The 23,776-nt window shown below is 39.9% G+C and overlaps 2 protein-coding genes across 3 annotated transcripts; one reads left to right on the plus strand and one right to left on the minus strand.

Annotated features, from left to right (window-relative positions):
- The first annotated feature begins 66 nt into the window (after positions 1-66).
- Positions 67-6,738, plus strand: TRMT61B (tRNA methyltransferase 61B). Its single transcript, XM_027793902.2, has 7 exons — positions 67-619; positions 714-816; positions 3,749-3,939; positions 4,978-5,069; positions 5,484-5,719; positions 6,356-6,436; positions 6,622-6,738. The coding sequence occupies exons 1-7, from the start codon at positions 107-109 to the stop codon at positions 6,663-6,665; spliced, it is 1,260 nt and encodes a 419-aa protein (XP_027649703.2). The 5' UTR covers positions 67-106; the 3' UTR covers positions 6,666-6,738.
- On the minus strand, positions 6,445-21,176 carry SPDYA (speedy/RINGO cell cycle regulator family member A). 2 transcript variants are annotated; one of them, XM_005242404.4, is made up of 6 exons: positions 13,035-13,898; positions 11,943-12,001; positions 11,603-11,688; positions 9,917-10,088; positions 8,516-8,813; positions 6,445-7,009 (listed from the first exon to the last, which is right to left on the minus strand). In XM_005242404.4, exons 1-6 carry the CDS (start codon positions 13,261-13,263, stop codon positions 6,921-6,923), a joined length of 933 nt encoding a protein of 310 aa, XP_005242461.1. In that variant the 5' UTR covers positions 13,264-13,898; the 3' UTR covers positions 6,445-6,920. The 2 variants fall into 2 exon arrangements, 1 of the variants encoding a protein (XP_005242461.1); XR_008749194.1 differs by lacking the exons at positions 6,445-7,009; positions 8,516-8,813; positions 13,035-13,898 and adding an exon at positions 13,909-21,176 and having other exon boundaries at positions 9,953-11,688.
- Between the last annotated feature and the right edge of the window lie 2,600 nt (positions 21,177-23,776).

Genomic DNA, 23,776 nt, shown 5'->3' on the forward strand with positions numbered 1-23,776 from the left:
CGCGCCTGCGCCGCGCGGCCCGAGCACGCCACAGGGTGCGTCATTGAGGCGCGCGGCGCAGGCGCGCGGGGCGACGGCTGATCTCGTTTTCCCCGCCTTGTCCCTCATGAGGGCCTGGCGCGGGATGAGGCGGGCCGCCTTCTCCGCCTTCTCCTCCGGGAATGGGGCGGTCCCCGGCGGCAGGCCTCGGAGGCGGGCGTGGGAGACGTCGCTGTCGCCGCTGGAGCGGGTGAGGCGGCTGCTGCCGCCAGAGGAAGCGGCGTCTGTGGGGCGGTGTGCGGCCGCCCCTCAGGAGATGAGGACGGACGGCCCTCAGGAGATGATGGAGGCGGCCGGCCCCGAAGCGGCAGGAGCGCGTCCCAGCCCTTTCCGCGCTGGGGAGCTGGCGCTGGCGGAGATGTGGAAGAAGCACAACACGACGGTGAAGCTGATGTGCCGGCTGGCGGCGGGGGCGGTGTTGGCTAGCTCCGGTGGCCTCCTGCCCCATCGCCACATCATCGGGCAGCTCCCCGGGCAGCTGCTGCGCACGTCGGCTGGCCGGCAGCTGCTGCTGAGGCGGCCCTCGCTGGAGGAGTACGTGCTGCTGATGCCGCGGGGGCCCACCATCGCTTACCCCAAGGTGCTACTTGTTTGACTGTGGCCGGGAGGTGGCAGGTCAAATCTGACTCTTAGTTTCCGAGGCTGATAACGGGCCATGGTTTTGTCACCCACAGGATATCAGCGCTATGTTGATGATGATGGATATCCACCCGGGAGACACTGTTTTGGAAAGTGGCAGCGGGTCTGGCGCTATGAGCTTGTTTCTGTCAAGAGCAGGTGAGAACCTGGTTTTGGGAAATGTCAAGGCAGTGCAATTCCCTTGTCACACGTTGCCTTTCTTTTGACCAAATACTTATGACCGGTTCTTAAAAGTGTTGCTGTATTTCAGATGTTCACATATATATATAGTTTGTTGACTTAAAGGAATGTTACATCAGTGCCAAAGCCAGTGCAGGGGCTGCAAACTGTTTTAGCTGTATTTCAAGGGCTGTAGCACCAAGGTTTACCAAAGGCCCTGCAGAAAGCTGAGTTTCAGTCATTGTTACTGGCTTTGCCTTAACTGTACTAGACTTTCTCCAATCTCTTGTCTTTCTCAGTTTCCTTTTCCTCATTTTGATGGATCGCATGAGTAATCAGATTGCTGGGTACCAGTGAAAAAGCTTATGTAAACACATGCTGTTATTTTTTTCATGTTACAGCTAGCCTGGTTTGATCTGGGTCTCCATGCTCAGAAAGGTAGAGAGCCTTTGCACTCAGCAGCGTAAGTGAGACCAAAACCTCACCCATAAACTTCATGTTATCTGTAGGCATCCTGTTAGCAGACCCCATTTCAGAGTAATTTGATTTATGGGCTCCTGATAGAACAACTTCCTTGAGGAAAGCAAACAAAAAGAAACAAAACCCCCATAGTTTGCTGTAATTGCTTCACACACCTGAAAAACAAAGGGCCATTTCAATTTGCTTTCCAAATTTTTAAGTGTGTTTCTGCTATTGCAGAATACTTCCCTTCTCTGCAATGTTAAAAGACTTTTGAGGGTAAAGACAGGAACTTCATCATGGATCACCTTGACCTGATACAGCAGAAAAATACGAGTTCGTATCCTGAAGGCTTATGTTCTAAGTCAGCATTTTTAACTGCGTACCTGAGGGTGCCAGCAGCAGTCACTAAACCTGAGAAACACCCATGTATCCTGAGCTGCTGTGAAACCCCAGCATTTCTTTTTCACTATTTCCCAATGGTGGTTAAAGAGCAGTATTATAGACTTTGTTGTCTTTGTAAAATGTTTACAGTTTGAGCTGCCTTTGCAGTTATGTTCCATATCATTCAACAGTTGAAGACACAAAACATTTCAATCCTGCTTAGAGGCAGCCCATATCAGTGGTAGGTGATGTGAGGGAGGCAAACTGAACAAATCTGCTGCTCTCTTGTTTCAAGACCATTAAATAACCTCAGAACTAGCAAATCTGTTTTCTTTTTCTCTCCACATAACTGCACTGTCTTATCTGCTGTCCCTTGGCATCTGTGTCAGGGTAACAGGGCTTTTTAGAAGCATGAGTTTTTCTGAGGAGCTTTAGTATTCAGCAAGTATGTTACCAGTGCCATCGATCCAGCCCTGTGCTGGGATGCGAGGTCACACTGCTGAGATCACGAGGACCTAAGAGTGGTTACGCAGGGAATGGTACAGACTGGAGTGCATCAGGAGCTTAAAACAGGCAAAGGCATGTAAGCAGCACCAAAGGGAATCTGGAGGGTCCCCTACTGAGACAAACAGAGCAGTTTGTTCTTCTTAGTTCTTTGTTTAGCCACAGTAGTCTCCATCTGACACACTAGTTCAGTTGAAAATGCTCAATTTAATGATCAGCCATTAAATGCTGCCCTAAGACCCCTCAGCTGCAGATGGTCTTGATACACAGTGGGCTCAGGTTTTGAGGTCAGTGGTTGTATCTCTGCTCCCCCCCTTTCTGCCTCCTGCTGCTATTCTTTAGTTCCTTCCGATCATTCTACAATCAACCAGGTTTCTTTGTAGTGCCATGACAGGATTTTGAAGACAGTATGCAAAATCAAAGCAACCATTGCTGCTGCGGAAGCTGACAAAAGAGATGAAACTCTGAGCTTCCCATTCCAGAGATGCATTTGGAGAGAGGGAAAGTAAGGGTCCCTAGCTTTCCTCATCCCCCTGCGCAAGCAGACCTTCAACCTGAAGAAAGGTTGAATACCTGATGTTGGCTAAGGCAAAAGTTAGCTTTTGCTAAATACAGCAAATTATTTTCTGCCTTGGGTATTTAGTCCACTGTGGCAGTTTCATACAAACGCACCTGAACTTACTGATCATTCCTATTCTCTTTCAATCTTGTCCAATGGTTTCTTTCTGATTAATTTAGCTGTAACTACCAAGTCAGCAAAATCCTTGGCATGGCCTGAGTATCCTGGTAGCACTTCTGTTATGAAGAACACTGTGTATTGGACTCATGGTAAATTTCAGGATAGTAAATTTATACTTAAAACAAGTAATACAATTATTTATTAGTTACAAACAAGAACAGGAGACTAACACAAGCCTGTGTCAATCGAAGAGTACACTTTAAAACTTGTCTGTGGGGCTGAGATCAGTGAGCATGTCTGGGGATTTCCTAAGCCCAACCCCAAGAAGAATTTGGATTTCCCCAACCCCAAGAAGAACAAGTGAAGAAAGAACTACACAAGGAAAACAACAAACTCTTGTAAAAAACCAGTACTGTCAAAAACACTCAAACCCAACAGTTTCAAATCTTACAACAGAAGCAGTCAGAGCCTGTCAGCTTTATAGCACCTGTGAGTAGTGACCAGTGTTGCAGCTTTCTCAGCTGGTAGCTTTAGCAGGAGAATCGTAGGTGGACAGGGCCACGGATGCTCAGGTCCTCCCTTGCTGCAGGAGTTACTTCAGGAGGATGCTAGGAACAGTTTGTACTACTATAAACATGCTTAGTTTCATCTGTGGATTGATGAATTTCAGTCTGTAAAAGAACTAACTCTGCCCTTTTATCTGAATATGTTTATTTTAAAGGTAAAAGGAAAAAAAATGGCAATTGATTAGATCATATGGGATTATATCCTGAAGTGAAGTTGAGACTTAAAGGTGTACTTCTGTTATTTACTACACCACTTTTTTAAAAATTGTTTATTGCAGGGGGAAAAGCGGTAAGTCTAGTGTCTTTTGTTTGTTTTCAGTTGGGCCCAAAGGACATGTTATAAGTTATGAAATCAGAGATGATCATCATAATTTAGCTAAGAAGAATTATAACCACTGGCGTGCTGCATGGAAAATAGGGCATATGGAAGAGTGGCCAGATAATGTAGAATTCATTCTTAAAGACATTTCAACAGCTGCTGCGGATATGAAATCTGTAACACTTGATGCAGTAAGTCAAAAAAATCATCCCATTTGACATTTACCTTTTCGGCATATATTAAAGCCTCTAGCGCTCACACACACAATAGGATTCCCATATCTAGTTTAACATGAAAAAAAAAGTTAGACCTTCATCAATGAAAAACATTGTGATTTTTTTGGTCAGATTACAAGTATTTTCAAGGTTTTCATTACAGGTTCCCAAATGAAAGGTGATACACTGTAGTACAGAAACATTACACTTAAGCACTGCTGTCTTGCAGGAAAGGCAAACTTACTTTCTTGTATTTTGGAAAAAGGGATATATTTGCATCTAAGGCATGTACTTCAAACATTAAACTTAAGAAAAATACGTAAGCTTATTGAAAATACAAATAGATAAACACTTTGCTATCAGCTATACAGAATGCACCATGTAACTAAGGCCTAAGTCAGAGTAAGGAATGCTATTGCTTGCTCTCCTGGCCTGCTTTTTGTAGCCAGATTTTTGTAAAGGGAGCTGTGCTGGGGAAGAGAGCTAGATGGTAATCACTCTTCCACGTAAAGCAAACTACTTGCATTAACACTTTAAACAGTTTTCTAAATCTTGTAACAAACAGCAAGCTAAGACATTGAGACTGTAGTAGGATCTTTTCATGATAAAGATGCACTTCAACGTTTGTGGGTTTTTTTACATTTGAAAACTAGATACCCAAAGGTGTTAGTAAAAGTAGTTGTCTAAAAGTTTTTATTAACGTCAACATTATGGAATATAATTAGTAGGAGGTTTAATGTTAATACAAGACTACTTTATTTGTGAAACGCTACTCGCTGTTTTAATAGAAATTCATCTAGAAGTAGCAAGGACTGGGTTTTGTAAATGTAAAAACCTTGGGTTTCTCTAAGACTTTGAGAGGCAGTAACAAAACTGGCTTGTGATTACAAAATGCTGTTGTATGCATTTGTTTTCCATAGATAAACCTTGTTTTTTCAAGCATTGTTGCTATAGGAAACAAATCATATATATTAATATTTACTGGGAGAACATATATATATCTTTGTCTTGCAGGTAGTTCTGGATATGCTTAACCCTCAGTCTGCTCTGCCTGTTGTACACCCAAGACTGAAACAGGGTGGGGTGTGTGCTGTCTATTTAGCAAAGTAAGTATTTACTTCTGGTACTCAGGCATTCACACAGGTATCATCAACATCATTACGAAACCAAACATCTTTTAAAATACACATCCACCATTAATGAAATGTTTAATGAAATTATTTTTTTTCCCTCATGTAATTTTTTGGGGGGAGTTGCATGCAGTATAAATTAAAGTTGGCCAAATACCTTCGCCTTTAGTTTGGGAATGTTCTCATTATGCACAGCAGAAGTTTCTACTTAATGACATCCTCAGAATAACTGTACTGTTTCCCAATTCAGTAGTCAGGCTGTTAGCTCATTTACCCTAAACCTGAAGGACCTCAAAGGTAAAGAATGTGACAAAGGCAGTAGAATTGAGACTAACAGTGTAGGATTTGAGTTTTCAAAATACTACTTTATCCTTTGCATTTCTTCAAAAGCATCACACAGGTTATTGACCTTTTAGACAGAATACGGACCTGCAAAATCCCTTTTTTGTGTGAAAGGATCATTGAGGTAACTCATAGAAATTGGTTGGTACTCCCTGCTAAAATCAAGAATTGCAAATCAAGCCAAACAGTTGAAATGCAGGAAAATTCTGAAGAACCACCTCAAAAGGAATATGAAGAAATCCACACTCAGGATCAAGTAGTTCTTAAAGAACGTGAAGACTATGGTAAGAATTATTGCTGATGAGATATCCTGTTACTGCAATTTGATAATCCAAGGATATAATGAAGGCAAAGTTTGTAGGAAGAGGCACTTTTTTTTTTCTCTTAGATCAGCTGAGATAGTTATGAAGAACAGACAAGCTGTTAGGACAGCCTAGACCTTGGCAGGTTTGAAAAAGGATATATTAAAGATTTAAGTTTAAGTATCTTTTTGGAAATCTAGACTAACTAGAAAATAAATTGCAGTCTTCAAACGTAAAGAATGACTGCCCTTGTACTACTGCTTTCAAATTTTTACTTTTTAATAAAATTCAGTCCTTTATACTAGTCCTGTAGCTGCTTTAAAGGACCCTCATGGGCTTAAGGATTCTGTAGAAGAAACGTTACCAGTGTGCTCTGTTTTTCAGTCATGCTGTTCTGGCAAATCCAAAAAAGATGCCTCATGCTGGTATAGATTTGCAAAATCCATAGTAAAGCAAAGAGGTCTGAATATACTGATAGGTGACAGCAGAGCACTTTAACAGAACCAAAAAGAAAGTAAAAATATGTCAAGGAAAAATAATCAATGTGCATTGGCAACTCTGGTCTGTGTGTATGTCTTAAAATTGTGGGAAAGAATTAAAAGAAATTATTTCTCACAGAATCACTTTCTGACAATGCTGAAACATACTGCTCTGTGCCTTATGTTGCTAGACCATCTTATTGGCAGGATGCTCACTCAGGTAAGACACCTGGAAAATGTTCTTTTACCTTAAATGTTTAGTAGTGTTTTATTTTCAAAAATACCATTTTTTTTACTAGCATTTGGCATGTTACTATATCATGAAATCATACAACTTGTAATAATAAAATAACTATTGCATATTGAAATACTAAAGTAATACCTTGTTTTGTTTTTTTTAATTAGCATTCCTTACCAAGCTGAGAAAGATTCAACCACTGCTTTCTTGATGCTACTGAGATGTTAGCTGCTAATTTGAGTATGGGTATCACAATAAAATAAAATGTTACAAAGTAGCTGCCACATTTTGCAAGTTGTGTAACTTTTAAGTAAGGACTGCTTTGATTTCTTCTGCATATAAAATTTGAAATCCCACCTACTATTTGAAGGGAAAATCCTTAACAGAATCATTGGGTGTGGTGGTGCGATGCATCACAGACTGGTCCGCAAAGCACAGTATCTGCTTCTGTCTCATGGGGTGTATTTCATTCTTCATTGCTGGTAAACCAGTCCATGGATTTGTCTTGGTTCAAGGTGCCATCTGGTCTCCTATTGCTGGACAGGGTCTGACAGTCTACCAGAAATAAAGAGGAAAAAAATATAGTAAGAAAATAATGGATTGATGTCTGCCCTTCCAAATGCAAGTGCAGCAGCTTCCGACTTCACTGACTACCAACAGGTGGCTATCGCTTTATCTTACAGTTGTGCTTTAAGAATACTGTTCTTAAAGAAACTGAAATTCACTGAATTTGTTCTCTTGATAAAGAAAAAGACCAGTTGCTGACATGTATAGCTTAGGTTCATTTTTAGCACCCATGCTGAAAGTTGCCTGTGGAGTTTGCTGTATATAAAGTGTTCTCAAAAGGTCAAAATAACCAGAGTTTTTTCTGACCTGTCCGATCTGACAGTCAGATATGAAAAGGAAGACCTCTCAAGTAAAAATAGATTTAGAATTAAGTCTTTTTGGGTCTCATTTAAGGTTTACACATAAGCATGTGGTGATGTTTAACACATTCAATTTTAATAAATGACATATTGTAGACACCTGATTTGTTCTGTATCTCAAGGAAGATTCAATTGCCAAATTTTTCAAAGTTATGGGATCCTTTGAGAATCACAGTTGTTCTGAAGTTGTCAAAAGGAGTAATATAATCCTGCTATAATAGTGAAATTTTGGATATTAGTGAGAACATATGCAAATAAAAAACAGAGCTATAATAACTCTAAATTTAAAGTATACTAAAAACTGCAGTGGTTGAGCACATGAAGGTGTCTTTGTGGAACAGGCCTTACACAGTTCCCCCAGGCAGTCTGCATCTCAAGTGTGTTCCACTCGGTACATTAAATGATAAGCCTTTGCCCCTTAACTGCTGTAATGCAGGCTTCTCATACAAAGGCTCAGGACACTGTTTTGAGTAGATTATCGTGCAAAGGTTCAATTACATAAAACAATTTTCACAGCAGACTCATGTATTGTTTTCTACTTGTATCCCAAAGGAAATTTTTTATAAATTCTGTCAACAATTGAGATACACTTAAAGGAAAATGTGAATTGTGCTTTAATGTATGTCCAAACTGATGACAGCAGCTGAGCAGTCTGTCCTTTCTAAAAACAGTGCTCTCAACAGGAACACTTTTAACTCTTAAACGCTTTTAGTGTAACACACACTCTTTTTAACTGACATGACACACACCAGTGTTTTTAATTGTTTCTTCTAACCAATCCCAAGTGTTTAAAATTGGATTCTCAATTTAATTTATAATGCCAGAATAGTAATAAATGCCTAAGTAGACTGAAACACAGCCCAAAATCTACTGTAGTAGCAATCTGAAGAGACTCCAAATAAAGCAGTTGGTCGTTCCAGGAAGTCAAGAGACAAGATGGGAAAACAAAAATGAAACCATGGTTCATTTTCACACTGGAAGCAGAGTGCTGCCAAGTTCTGTATTTGTAATGGGGATGTCTGCCCACACAGAGAAGTCGTCTCTTGCCAGACCAAGAAGGACACAGTAGTCCCCACAGCAGTCCAAAGGGCAAATATGGCCCTAACTGAAAATTATTTGCAATATTGAACCATACCTTGAGCATCATAAAAAGGAGAGTCAACAAGCATTTCTTCATTTGGAAAGCTGTCCTTTGAACTCTGCGATGAATGTAATTCCATCATCTCCAAAGTGCTGGTAGATGAGGAAGAAGATGATGACAATCCTAGTCGTACAGATCTTCCTTTCTTACCACAAAGCAGGCAGTCTGTAGGAGTAGCATTAGGTCCTCGGGGGAGCTGTACTTCGTCATCATTGTAGCTTCTCAAAGCTCCGCTGTGGTGCGGCGAACGTTCTCGCTGCCATATGTAATGTGTTGGAGCAATAGCCATCACCTGTCAAACAGCCATTAGATCAGAAACTGTAAAAATAACGGGAAGACATGCAGCTGAAAACAAGGGATCCAATTCATGTACAGCAGAAAATTAATACTACGTAGGTGGAACGGGCATCACCTGTGATTCATCTGCTCACTAGGAAGTTTGCTGCCTTAGGAATGAGTAAGTAAATCAGTTATGAATCAGATGTGGAAACAACAGTTTACAGCTTAGTATATTCACGTCAATCATCACAAATACCAGCTTATGCTTCGTATGTTGGACATTTACCAACTACTGAAGATCAAGTAGATGGATAGTCTTGGTTCACACCATGACTGAACTAATGATCGTTGGAAGCTGGGAAAACCAGTATACATTTGCCTTGCTTCTTGTACTTTTCCCGTAAGTATCTAATCCCATCCTCAGAGATGGGATTCTAGAATAAATGAGATTTTCTTTTCCACCAGCTGTAGTAAACATGTTCTTAGAAGATGACAGGGCTTTTTCCAGATACATTCCACCTGAAAAGTGAGGAATGTCTGTTTTCCCTCTTAGTATATGTTTGAAAAATGTAGGTTGTAACACTGCATTAATAGTAGAGAATGTTAAAAGTGTGTCCTTTGGAGATTTTTTTTTAAAATGCAGTGAAAAACCGTTAACTGAAAAAGTCAACTCAAGTTATATTATTAATTTTGAAGGGATTAAAATTTCACCTGAGGTGCTCAATTTTATTTAAAGGTTTTTCTTGTGTAGAAACTTATAATCTGTAAAGCAAACACAAAAAAATATTTCTAAGGTAAATGAAGTGCACAACCAATGTGGTAAATTTTAAAGAAAAGTATCTGCATAAAGCAGAAAGATTTGTGTCAATAAAAACTTCACTTTTAACAGTAGTGCAGTGTAAAATATTCTAGTCTACCTTAAAAGCATAGTTTCAAAGAATGTATTTAGAATGCAGAAGAAAAAAATAATCACAGAGGGCAAATGAACCATTACATTTTAGCTGCATCTTTTCTTTGCTATGGCTTGCCTATGTACTTCAGGGAAGAAATCGCTAGCTGGTATTAATTGCCATTTTCAGCTAGTTTCAGCATCTACAATAATAAAACCCTCCCTACCTCTTCACAGCAGCGTCTGCTTACAATAGCCCTGTAGTCAATTCTGCTCCACAGTTGATCTCTTAATTTTAAGAAATCAGGGAAGAGCTTTCTCCAGGCTTTTCCCAAAGCCCATGGGAAAATGTCATACTTTGATTCTTCATCGTCTTCTTCCACTGTATTTGCCAGATACCTTCAAACATACATATGCTCGTGTTCGTAAGTATTATTCAAACTTAAATCACTGTATTAGTATTATTTCTAATGTTAAAAGGCATAATACTGAAGTAGGGTTTTTTCCTAGTATTGTGAGAAAAATTAGCCAAATACAGCCTGGAGCACAGCATTTTCTTAATCAGAAATTTCCATATGCATCATTTGGGTAAATAAAAATTTAACTTCAGCTCTTATAAAAACTGCTTTAACCTAGAGTCTCCTAAATGAGTTGATAACGCAAGACGTAACATATCCTGATAGCCTTCTCCAAACTGGCAAGATAGCCTTGCACTAAAATGAACAGTTTCTGAGTGGCATCTCTAAATAAAGGTTAAAACCTATCTTACGAAATCTTAAACTTCACATTTTCTACTTTATGGATTTTAGCTATTCTTGGAAAATTATGTTGCTCACATTAAATTAGTAGCAAACAACTAAATACAGGTCTACTTTCATATATAAATGAAAACCTTAATTTTTCATGTCCATATTTCTCCCTTCCCTCATCATGTGCTACTTTGGCTTCTGGGTTGTCTTTTCACACAGCAGGAAAATACTTCCTCTGGATCCACCTAAACTCCTGTAAATCATACCTGAAAATGCTATGACTTTTAAGTCTCCTCCCCAGTTTTCTCACTTGCTCCTAACTCACCAGTATTCCCTCTAGTCCCAGTCACACCAGACCCTTTGTCCCCTTCTAATCCTCTCACTCTTCTGGCCTGGCTTCCTCCTCTGTGCTCTTATGGATGCTACCCAGAATACCATTTAGAGCAGAACAGCCATCTTTCTCCCCGCGCTAATGGGTAAATCAGAGTATCTGAGAAGCGCTATTACGGAGAACGGTGACCTGGGCACCGTAACACTATGAAAGAAAACACTCTGTTGTTATAGCCAAATACTGAGAGAGTATACAGGCTTGGTAAAAACAGACTACCGATTGCACCTCTGTTTCAAGGTACAGAAATCTCAGAACTGCTCAAAAAAGTTCTCAAAAATTCTCTAGCTACATTTTTACTGTTGACTTAAATCATCATAAAAACTTACTCCCGAGGTGCGTATCATGATGAAACATTTCAGTACAAATTACTTAAATGCTGACAAAGATAAAATAGGGTCTTAAAACAAGGAGTGTAAGCCACGTATATGTTGCCATGTATTGTCCTGCACATATTTCTTGTAACACTAAAAAAAGTTCACAGATTTAGTTGGGTAGGCAGAATGCCACACTATGGATCACTACACCAATACAAACGTACCCTCACTGCTGCTCAAGCTTGTTCCGCACAAGCGGTCATCAGGGGAGGAATGCCAAATTTGCACTATTTGTACATAGTATGTAGATTATGTTTCTATACTTCAGATAGAACCCAAACCACTACACAGAGAGTAAAAGAAGTCTCATCATATATCATAATTATCAGTGGCATGAACCAAGGAATAAAATAATACAATGTTTATGCTAATAAAACCAGATGATTTAAAAGTACTTACAAAGCGACAAAGAAATTGATTCTGGTATGCTCATTTATCGTGAGGTTAGCCCTCTTGAAATAAACGAAAGTCATTGCCAAGAGATACTGTTTTAAAACATAAAATGAAGTATCAATGTATTGTCTCAGTATATAATTTCAAAAAATGCACATTAATCTTGTATCAAGATATTTGGATCACTTTTATCAATGAAGAAAGCATGAATTGGGTTTCTCGAAGCTTCTAATATAAACACATTAGAAAGAAATTATGGTCTGTATTTGCATTACAGTATCAAGTGATTATGGGCAGACTTTCCACTCAACTGATACGCCGTTAACTAAGATGGAAATACTCTTACCTTGTCTGCGATTTTGCAACAACTGTCCATCCAAAGGAAGTCTTGGATTAGATCATCATCTGCAACAAAAGCAAGCTATAGCATTTCAAAGGCCAAAATTGGTTTTGTTAGAAACTATTTGTAAATAAATAACAAGTAGTCCTTTTATTAAACCAAACAGAAGGAAAGAAACAAGACCCACCAGCAGAGAACAGAAAAACTGAGGGGAGAAAGAGATTAGGTGTGAAAAGTGACAAAAGAAGACAAACTACCAGAAAGGCAAGGTGGAAAATCTGGTGACTGCATTTCACTCTCAGGAATAACAACTGAAGATGAAAAATCACCACTATTTTTTCTATTTATGTAACTTCTTCCTGCGTTAAGTTGTTCCATCTAATAGCACACTATTACTTCTAGTGAACTGCAGAACGTTAAGATCTCTGCACCTTGATTACCTGACAGCCTTTATAAGGCAATACTTTATTTTGTGGTTGGCATTTCAGTCTCTGTGAACATGTACTACAATAGGACTACTGCAGACTCTGATTCACTTCTGTATTCAAGGTTCAAATAAAAACAATGTGTAATCTTCTACTATTACTTACTCTCTTCACTAAAATAAATACAAAACCTTATACAAAAGAGACGCAGATGCAAAAGATACGCTACAACTCCTCTGATTCTCTTCACATTCCACTTCTCACCCTAAATGTTTATTCCCATAGTAAGTAACATGTTTATAAGACTGGGATTCCAGCCTTTTTTAAGCTTTATGTAAAAAGAAGTACATTGTTTTACAAGTATTTGTTGAAATATAAGAGCAAATAGAAAGGAAAGAGAAATAATCATAAAAGGAAGTATCATACCACCTTGGTTTCATTTGTAATTTAAAAATACACTTTTCATCAGTTTGGTAGCCCTTCTTGTATTTTTAGTTTATCCATTAAACATTTATACACTAAAACATAACACCAAAATACATTTAGACAAAGACATGGCCATCAGTATCAATATAAAAAGCACTCCCAAAATTACAGAGTTTAGAAAATATACTTGCTTAAATAGTTTTCTGTTGTTCGGTCAATACATTGATATCTGTCATTATTAACCTACCAAATAATTTAAAGAAAGCTGTCATTTCCTGACGCTGAATAACTAGACATGGTCCCTTTGGACATTTATATTTATGTCTAGAAGTCTTGTTTTCACAGTTTTCTTCATGGTCTTTAAAAGTAGGCCGCTTTAGTCTAATTAGCTTTTTTTGCTGATATGATCTGGATGCACTGGATTTTACATGAACAGTGACAGTGGCAGGTGTCTGACACACCGGATTATGTCTCATTTTGGTAAGTAAAGATTCCTGTTAAAAAAGAAGAAATCAATTACAAAAATAGTCAATTTCAGCAGCAGCCCTCTGTATTTCTTTTGTTTAAATGAAGCATTTCAGTAGAGCTTGTATGTCAGGTGGTAAAAAAAAATTCTCTCAGTACCAGTGTCCTAAGCCTTGTGCCCTAAGATAGCTATGTAAACTTAATTTAGTTCTAATTTGATAATTTGATCAATCTCTTGTTTTCAGTGGAAGGAGCCTTCAGCCCTCCTTTTTCCATTCAGAATTTTGAAAAATGGGGGAAAAATCCTCTCGGGAAAAAGCCATTTGTCAGATCCTCATAGTCCTACATACTTTACTTAGATTTACCAAAAAATCTTCATTCCTCCCCTCCAATTTGTGATTGTGTATTTTTAAAAAGATCGTTAAGAAGCACAGAACCATAATTAAGGCACATAAGATGAAAATTAAAATCATCAAGCTCTTAATTTTTCTAACGCTTGATTATAGCCATTGGGAATAAAACTTATCCCTCAAGTAGGACATACCCTGAAGGTATAACCAAGGAAACAAACCTGAGGTGTTTGTAACTGTAAAAATCAAGAGATACCAAATGGAGCACGAGGAAAGGTATTTTTAGACAGGAGCAAATGCACTTACTTCACCAGTAGGTCCCTCCACAGAGCACGGGGCTGCCGGAGACCAGCTCACCGCAGCCTCCCTAGCTCTCCAGCTTTTAGCCTGCTGCCATACAAACAACAAAACAGCCCTTCCCTGGTGGGTACGGTTCCGCTGTGTTGGCCCCCCGCAGGTAAGCCGGCAGGGCCGCGGTAGCCCGCCGCGGTGACCCAGCACGGCGCAGCACCGCCCCGCACTCCCCTCAGCAGCCTCTCCCTCACGCCTCAGCCCTTGCCGCGCAGGGCGACATGGCGCCCCTCGCAGCCAATCAGAGCGCGAGGTAGCCACCCCTGCCAATCAGGCGGCAGGACCCTCTTACCTCCCCTACCCTCCCGACGGGCGGCCAATCAGAGGCGGGCGGGGCTGTTGCTATGCGGGCTGGGGGCGGTGCTGCGGAGGAAGGCCCTGTGGCCTAGTCCGCCTGTCCCAGCGCCCCGCTCTCCCGCGCTAGGCGACGCGCGGCGAGCCCCGCAGCCGGCACTGAGGGCGGCGCTTCCCCGCGCGGCCCGGCCGCCCGTCTCTCCTGCCGCCACTTGGCTGGAACCTCTCTGCTGCCCGACCAGCAGCTTCCTTAGGCGGCTAAGCGGCTCCCCAGAGCCCCAGGATGTGAGGGAGAAGGCATACCTTTCAAAAGCCGTTACAAACACAGGCACGCCATACCCTGCTACTGCTTCCCACAGAAGCAATTAATACGTGCAGGATTATGCAGTTACTCTAAGGCTACTGGAATGTAAAAAGAATGAGAACCTCCCTTCACTAGCGAGATTTGGTATAAAATCTTACTGTCTCTTGTTACAAGAGCTAAAGAAGTATTCTAGGAAGATGGCAAGAAATGCTCCAATTTCGTTGTTCCTCCTGTACAGGTCAATTAAAGTGTAACTGCCCTCATTTGCTATGAGAGCAGAGGCCTTTTTACTCCTTCCTCATCTTTCATTAATAATTTGCTAGATGTTTTTATTTAGGCGCACAGGGTTAGCGAGCGTGTTCAGGGAAAGGTCATACCCAGTTTCTGGCTGCATGCTCCAGAGAGAGGAAAAACCTATCAGACAGTAAATGTGCTAACTAACAACATCTGTGTGGGATGGGCCGAAATTGGGAAACAGCAGAGCAGAGATAATAGCAAGCACATCAGAGGGGCAAAAGTCTGTTTTTTGAAGGTCCTTCTCCATATACACATATGCAAGGTAATTCCACCTGAACTAAATTGGTATTTATTTTTGCATAATACTTTTTGTCTAAGGAACTCAAAGCACTCTTCAATTAGTTACCATTCATTTGAAAACTGTGGAAAACAAAGTAAGGGCAATTTACAGAAACTTCCCCTTAACCACCTCAACCGCTCAGACTAGGGAATAAGCTTCTGTCATTTTTTTGCCCTACTGTAAAACATAAAACTGCAATGATAATTGTGAAGCACATGCTTTCTTGCTCTTCACACCTTCACATTTTTATTCCTTGGCTCATTAATAAAAAGTGGCTTACAATGCAGATCTTCACCCACACAGAGCTTTTCAGGGTTTGTATGGGTTTTTTTCCTGTAGCTCTCCCCTTTCTAAAATACTTAATTTTTGAGCTGGTGGTTCAGCAACAAAATACTAGAAGATTTTTATTTTTCATTCATTTTCACTCCCAAAAATCTGTTACAATCAAGTTATTCAACAGGTACTGTGACTGTTAACCCCTGCGGTACTGTCCCTCACCTCACAGAACCCAGGGCTCTGCTCTGATATGGACAAGCTGCCTCACCTTGACTCAGGCTGAGGAAACTGCAGCCGGGAGGAAAAGCTGCAAGGAAGTTTGCAACTTCACCTTTCCTTCCTTGCAGGACTCTGCAGCCTGAGGTAGGATGGTTGAGATAGGAGTGACTCAAGGATTCAACTTGGAAACGTCATGGAAAAACATCAGCATGGAAAGGTTGGTGCCTGAACCCAGTGACAATAAGGAAATAGATGTTTACCTGACTCTAAATTGTCTGCATGATATAGCAGACTTAATTGGCTCTCAACTTTGCATATTATTAACTATAGTTTATGGAAGGTTGTTGATCAGTTCATCCCAGAATATGGAATGTAGCTTTCTGATTTCCAAGTCAGCTTGCCGGACATCAGGGGGCACTGTTTCACCACCAGCAATTCAAACTGGCCTAACGCAGCATTTGTCTAGTGTAGTACAATGGATTTCACCTTTTATTTACTTCCTAGTTCTTCCTACAGGTGAACATTTGTCCTGGTTTCGGCTGGGATAGAGTTAATTTTCTTCCTAGTAGCTGGTATAGTGTTGTGTTTTGGATTTATTGGGCACCAAAGCCAGCTCAGTTCAGGTTACTACCACAACAACAACATAAAATCCATTTAGCTACTTTTCATCTTTGTAAGTTACCACAGTTTGAACAGATTTTCTCTTAGAGAGAGATAATGAATACAACCTGGGTCTGAAAGACCTGGGATTCTTACAAAATCTTATTTTTTGTGGAAAAAAAAATATTTCCATAAATGCACTGGCACTCAATTACACGAGACACGTAGTTACATAGCTATCCAGTAGCTGGTCCAAAGAGGCAGCTGCAGAGCAGTCTGCTTCGTTTAAATGAAAAACAAACTTTACAATTTTTCAGTGACTGAGTTCTTTACGGATAGATTAAGAAGCATCACTGAAGAAAAACACAGGGTTAGTATTTTAATAAATTACATTTAGGATATACATTTTGTAAAAATCGTTTTAAGATTTGTGAGGTAGCAAAGCACATCTCTTTGGCCTCTGATATCCTTTCCAGTGAACATTTTTTTTGTTAAAGACTACAAAGTACCATAGGAAGAACACCTGGTATTTCTTTTCAAACAAAGTCATGAAGAAGAACCACTGGTGCTTTTAAATACAGATCATTGTTCATAATAAAGGATCTGTTTTTCAATTATAGACTTCTACTTATTGCAGAGTGTGAAACAGAAGGGGGGGGAGGTAAGTCTCTCTTCCCTGTAGAGATGACTCATGACCTTGTTGGGGGGAACCCAGCCTCTCAATCAAGTATGTTCTAGATGAAACGCACACAGGCTGAGCTCGATTACTAAAGACCATAATGAAACTAAACATTCACCTAAAAAGCAAACTCTGGACATGTGGTTAACTCTTTCAGAGTAAAGGGTGTAAAAAGTCACACAAGTTTCAGTAAATTAAAAAGGAACAGATAAACCACCTCAACCCACATCTATCACCACAAACCTGTTTTTTTACGTGGGAAGAGAGTAAGGATTTAGATGAGTTGTGTGAAACAAATCATTACGGCATCCTGGTGCCTGGGCTAGGACTAAGCATAACAGACTGAATATGGCTTACCTGTTTGCTACTTGAGATAGCAAGTAAGTACTGGAAAGGGGCCTTACAGCTAAATCCTTGCTTTTGACAAATGTTACAGTATGATTAGAACTATAAATGGTCCAGTGCCACTCAAGCGTATGTCACTGATGGATGAATGGACAGGAAAACTGGTTTTGGCTTTGTTTACTTGAAAAGAACTTCTAAGCATACAGCAGGGTTTTCTAATGCTTTAGTCCAAGAGCAGCTGTAGTTATGCTCAGGTACTGAGAAATTCAGGAACTGGAAGAAAAAAACCCACCAGGAAATTACACAGTGAATGAGAAATGTACTGACTAGACTAACACAGCAAATGGTAAAAGAATGTGAAGGCTGCCAGAAAAGACAGTGCATGTTTAAACTTGTTTAAACTTCTGCATACTTCAAAACAGCCAAGTACTCTGCAGCAGCAAATCTAAGTACTGGGGACATAAGTTTGAACTTGCTGTTCATTTCTGCTGTAAATAGACTGATATATCCTGTATGAACTTAAATAATTCAAAGCAGACAGTGGAAGCCTTTAGGATTTATTTTTAAGGATTGGTACTTCTGTGCTGGTTGTAAATGAAATGAAGTAGCCTTATCTGAAGAGTTCAAATTACTTTGTCAAAATAAATAGATGAAATAGACTACACTAGGTTTTCCACCATTGTGTCACAGAATGGCAAGTGATGAATTATGTATCTCTCAACATCAGTAACTCAAAACTCTGAGTGCATTATTTTACATTAAAGGGAAAGGAGATGAACTGTACAGAACTCCTTTATAAGGTTTTTTTGAACCTTCAGACATCATCCACCATATTCTAACTTTTTAAAGCCACTAGAAATTGTATTTTGCATTAGCAAGTATTTAATAACCATGGTTATTTGTTACCCAGTTGTGCCCAGGCTCTTTCTTCATGCTGCATTGTGCAAAGAGCACTAATAAACAGGACTCCTCTACACCACCACAATCCTGGAGCCATTTGTTCCAGCTGCCAAGAGCACCAGGCTTCCTGAGACACAGGTGCAGAGCAAGGAGCAGGTGTGCATCAGCCATGCCCAGGGCACTGCTGGTGTACTTGCGCATGTGCAGTCACTGGGTTGCCTACATTCGCATGGAAAAATGCAAACTCTTCAGCTTCTGTTTTTCTCCTCTTTCCCCTCAGAATGACCTAGCAACCCCGAGACTTCAAAAACCTTCTTGATGAAAATGTTGCTAAACCAATAAAACATCAAGAATTTTGCTTAAACATTCTTATAAAAATCACATTAGCTCAAAATATTCCATTCACATCTAGTGAAAACACAAATACATAGCCTCACTGGCATAATGTCTGTGTACACATTAGTACGCAAAACCACAAAAGATCTAAGCAACTGACTATCCAGGAAATACAGCTATCTCTTCATCTAGGGACATCAAAAGTAAGAAAACTTTGGTGCTTTCAAAATAATGTCCTAATCCTTTTCCTGAAGGCAAGTTCAGCATTTCTTAAATAATAGCTGTTTGAGTGTATTAAGAACAGCTGGGAGCCTTCAAACTCTAGCTGGCTTACAATCCTGTAAGTGGGCAAAATGCATAAATTGCAACAAATCTTCCTCATCTCATTTTCCAATTCCAAACTTTACTCCTCAAGTAATTCAGATCACAGACCCTTTCAAACACAGGGTATCTATTGATTCTCTGTTTTTACACTGTTGAACACAATTGAACCTTTGTCCCTGACCACAGCCCCTATAATACAAAACAACAGTAGTAATTTAAGACAGGACAATTTCTCTATTGTCAAGAGCCTTATTTTCATGGCGTGGCATTCAGAAGACCTGCCCCAGGAAAGGATTAATCAAAAGTAATGTAGCTATAATTTCTGAAATAAGGGGAAATTATTTTCATATGCAAATGGCTTGGCTCAAATCCCCTCATGCTGCTAAGGAAGGAACAGCACCAAGTTCAGTAGTGGGAAGGCAGGACTTCAAGAACAGCCCTTTGGAGACTAAAACAGCCAAGTTAAAATGAGAGCTAGAAAGATTCTGGAGTCTTTTTTTTTTTTTTCCCCACTCCCATCCAATGGTCCAGGTTCCACATGGTTAAATTAGAGTTGACACAGTTTGTTAAACATTGAAAGCCCCTCCCAAGAAGCAACGGGGTCTGTAATTACTCCCAGGCAGGTCAAAAAGCTTTCTTGTTTCTCCGAGTTCAGTAATCACAAGTTGTAAAAGTTCTCTCACTCAGAGATTGAAGCAATAAAATGACTAGTACAAAAGCTATAAATTAAAGTGCAAAAAGAAACAGATGAACTTTGGTAACAGCTATTGCTAACCGAAAAAATAAGGGAAATTCACGAACTAGGAAAGTAGTCGAAACACAAGCAATTCATTTCAGCAAGAAAAAAAAAACTTTCTGTGAGCTATGGAACACCTAGCTCTCTTAACCTCACTCTTTGCTGGCCATTGCGTTACACTACATGGTGTTTGTGGGATGAGATTTTTCTGCTCAGCTCATGGGTGTATTTATTCACTTTTGCTTGGGGTATGGCTACACACACAAGTTAGTGAGCCAAGAATGGGTGGGGATTTAGAGCACGTTAGCTACTCTGCGGAAACTGCCTGTGTGCATGCTATGACCCTGTTTTTGTTGAGGAGTAAATGTCTTCTGCTTAGTGCTAGGTACAGCTGTGTCCATAGGTTGCTACTGTGGGTCATCTGACATACTGTAAATCCACATCCTAGCTAGTCTTGTAGGGACCTGTACATATACATAAGGCTGACACAAGCAAATTTAATGGCAGACACCTTCAGGTTGTGAGAAAAGTACTTAATGTGCCTTCTGATAACAGCATACTGAGAGACGGGACAACTATCTGTCTGTAAAACCATCTGCTTTGGTTCTGCCTACAGCACAGAGATGTTGTCATGCAATAAAACATGTTAAAAACTACTTAAGACTCTCTCAAACAGTTTTTAACAAGTGTTTTGACAAAATTCCATCTGTATCTTCTTTCACAGAGAATGGCTAAAAGGGGGGAAAGAAAGAAAAAAAAAAAGTATCTTGGATGCCAGAACTGAAACAATTTTAGTGTAAATGGAGCTTCTCTTACTACAGCTTGTGATCTCGTGTTTTCCTCCAAGCCCTTTCCAAACCCTACTAAATCAGTGAGTGTTCTGAGGGGTTGGGCACAGCGTGACATTAATAGGCTTGCCTCTCTATTATGAAGTAGTCTGCATTAAGAGTTATTAAGGTGTTTTTTTATATCTAATGCTGCACATTTTAATCAGGTTTGAATGCTGACAATAAATGTTCTGAAGATGCTGTCAGTACAAGAGCTATGGAGATGTATTTTCAGGTAAGTAAAGACAAGGATGACAAGCCTGTTACTGACCCCACCCACTGGGGTTAAGACTAAGCCCTGGCAAAGAGGTGAGGATGCCACAACGTGTATCAGACAGGTTGGTTTCTATAATCCTCAAAGACGTAAATAGAACATACATTAATTGCATGAGCATTTCTCTCCTGTGGCTACACCCTGTCTAGTTTTATGAACCTCTGAACCAACAGCCCTTTACCTCCTAGCAGATACTCTTACTTTCAGTCCAAGGTCTCCAGCTTGATAGAGAATCAAGCTGTGGGCTTCTGGTGCTGAGGACAGCTTTGTGAGTGTTGCCACTACCTCTGAAGCAATTTCCATCTCCAGTGTGCATGACAATTTTGGCAAAATACATAGTTAAGTTTATAAACTGTGTTATTATTCAAAGGAAAAAAAGTCCTGATCTAGAAACAGGCCAAAACCAAACAACATGTGTAAGCTAGCTTCCCCCCCCCCCAGCGTTCAGAAGTATTTAACCAGCTCCATATGGCCAAAACATTTAAGTTCTCCATGGCTCTAAATGTTCTCATTATTCAAATCAATGTAACAATACTTACCTCTTATAAGGTGGTTTTCAAACCTGCAGGAAAATAAATATGCAGAAGCACTGGTTTTATTACACTTCTTTGAGCAGCGGCATATACCAATTTGTGAAGGCATGGAATCTTCAGAAACACACAATGGACAAAATATAGTATATAGTTTCTTAATATTGTCCTCTTCCTACATTCCTTTCAAGGCTTCATTCTATGCAGATAGTGCAGTCTGGAAAAAAAAGTTGAACACAAACATTCTAAAATTGTCCTAATAAAAAGTTCCTGAGCAAGTCTATAGTACAGATAATATATATAGAAACATCTACAGTCCAAAAAAACTGTTCGCGCTTTTGAGCATAACATTGTTTCTGGTTGTTTCTAACTTTGTAAGCCTTAACCAGTTACAAGTCATGATGAATTTTCAAAAGTCATTAATTTTGTTGGGAAAAGATTAGTAAGACTATGTTTTGCAATTTAATATAATACATGGCCTATTTTCTAGGGACGAGACTTTGGTTATCTTTAGAAGGGTACACCCAAACCCGATCAGGTTTGCAGCTTCTGAAGAATCTCAGCCAGAGCTAGATTGCCACACACTCCAATGGCACTGATCATGCTCTCTCCACTCATCTCTCCGATCTGCTGACCCACAGTGCATGTCACAGCCCCACCTTGCATCGTTTCCTGATACTTCAGGAGTGATTCATACACCCCTGCAACTTTCCCTGAAAGCAGATTTTGTCTCTTTCCTGTGCCTGGGGAGTATCACAAAACCCACTTACCCAATTTCTAGGGAAGACCCAAAAATGACCTCATAAAGACCCAGGCCAGATCCCAGAATTGCACTGATTCTTATTCACTTCAGAAAGAGCTGGATTTACCTCCTTGGATCTGATTCACACGTCACCGAAGTCAATAGAACATCTCCCACTGGCGTCAGCAGCTCTTGAGTGCTTCAGTGAAATGAACTTTATTCTCCAAACAGATCTGGCACAGATGAAAGTTACAGAGCAAAAGCTGAAAAACACAGGTCATGTAAGTTTTCCTCATGTAAGTTTACATACTCTCTAGGGCCTGGTGATCAAAACAAAATATTTTCTTTTTGCTCTATGATACAGTCATGTGCTTGTAACATTTAAATTATAATTTGTCTGAGCTGTAATTATGCTTTAGTAAGTGTAAACCACAACTAGCCTACACTGCACTGCCTAATCAGCAATCAGCTATTTGATAAGGAGGTACCTCCAACAGTTGATAAAATTATCCTGTTTATAAGCAATACGCAAGGCCTTACCTTTAGAACTATACACTGAGGAAAAATAATACAGAACAGCCACTGAATAAGGTCACGTATTCCAGCACGAAGAGTTACATATTGCCACAAAAAGCACAAAAATGACACTGCCTTCCAACCCTCTGGACACCAAGCTATCTGTGTAATGAAGCTACTTTGTTCTTAACTTTTTAACCACATGCCTGCTCTGTTGGCTTTGATTCTACAGAGAAGCTTCCCTCACAATAACCTGGAAATCGGGTAAGATTAATGCCATTGTGAATGGTCCTTCCATTGCTTTGCTGGGGAATTACATCATGTGGAACAACTCCCTCTACTTCTAAAATACTGAGCAATGTTTAAACAATAACTTCTTCAGATTTGGAAACCTAGGGAAATTATAAGTAACTAGCTCTTCATTAGCCCCTGCAAATTAAAACCAAATTAAATGCTGTATTACAAAAAGCAACACAACGCACCTATCTTTGCACCACAGTTATGGTATGGCTTTCTATACCTGAATTAACAGTTCAGGGAAAAAACATGATGTGCCACACCAAAGAGCCAAAACACACTGTAAGAGGCTTCTTTGGTCCAAACAAACACCTAAGACCATTCAACCCTTAGGCACTAAAGGTTATGGCAATTTTTTCCATACACTGACAACAAAGATCTGTCTGGTATTTGAAAGTGATTGAAAAAGCAGCACACTTTCTGTAGCAGTCACTGTCTCAAGACTGCAGACTCAGGCTGGGATTTTCAATACTAGGCACAGAGCTTTACCCACACTGACCAAGGGCCAGGAGAACAAGGAGGATTAACATGTACCCAGCCTATTCTGTGCTTCTATATTTACATATAAAAAAAAAAAAAAAAAGGCTGCCTATCATAAAATGTATTGTTCTTCATTATGAAGGGTCATAGTTCAGCTTGGCAATTCGATAATAACAGGGTAACTCTTCCCATCTTGAGCAAACCAGTACATTTACATAGAAAATTAGTTTTACAGTAAAGCAGGCATTTCTGAGCCTACTGTTCCCTCTCACCTTTCCGATGAATGCCATCATTTGACAGCAGCAATGCGAGAAGTTCATATCCTAGACTTCATAGTCTTCCAAAATTTTCACATTGTTCTTATATGAATCCTTGACAAGTGTAACAGAAGAGTATTAAGAAGCCACACAAAACTAAAAGGATAATCAAGAATCAATTAAACCCTGCAAAACTCTAATTGGGGCTATACCAGGAGCAGACGCAAAGCACAGCCATTTAACTCGGACCCAGGCGAGTCAGCACCCACCCGATTTCAGCAGGACACTGCAGACAACAGTAAATGCAAAA

Source organism: Falco peregrinus, chromosome 11 (genome assembly GCF_023634155.1).
Source record: "Falco peregrinus isolate bFalPer1 chromosome 11, bFalPer1.pri, whole genome shotgun sequence".
Classification (NCBI taxonomy): Eukaryota; Metazoa; Chordata; class Aves; order Falconiformes; family Falconidae; genus Falco; species Falco peregrinus.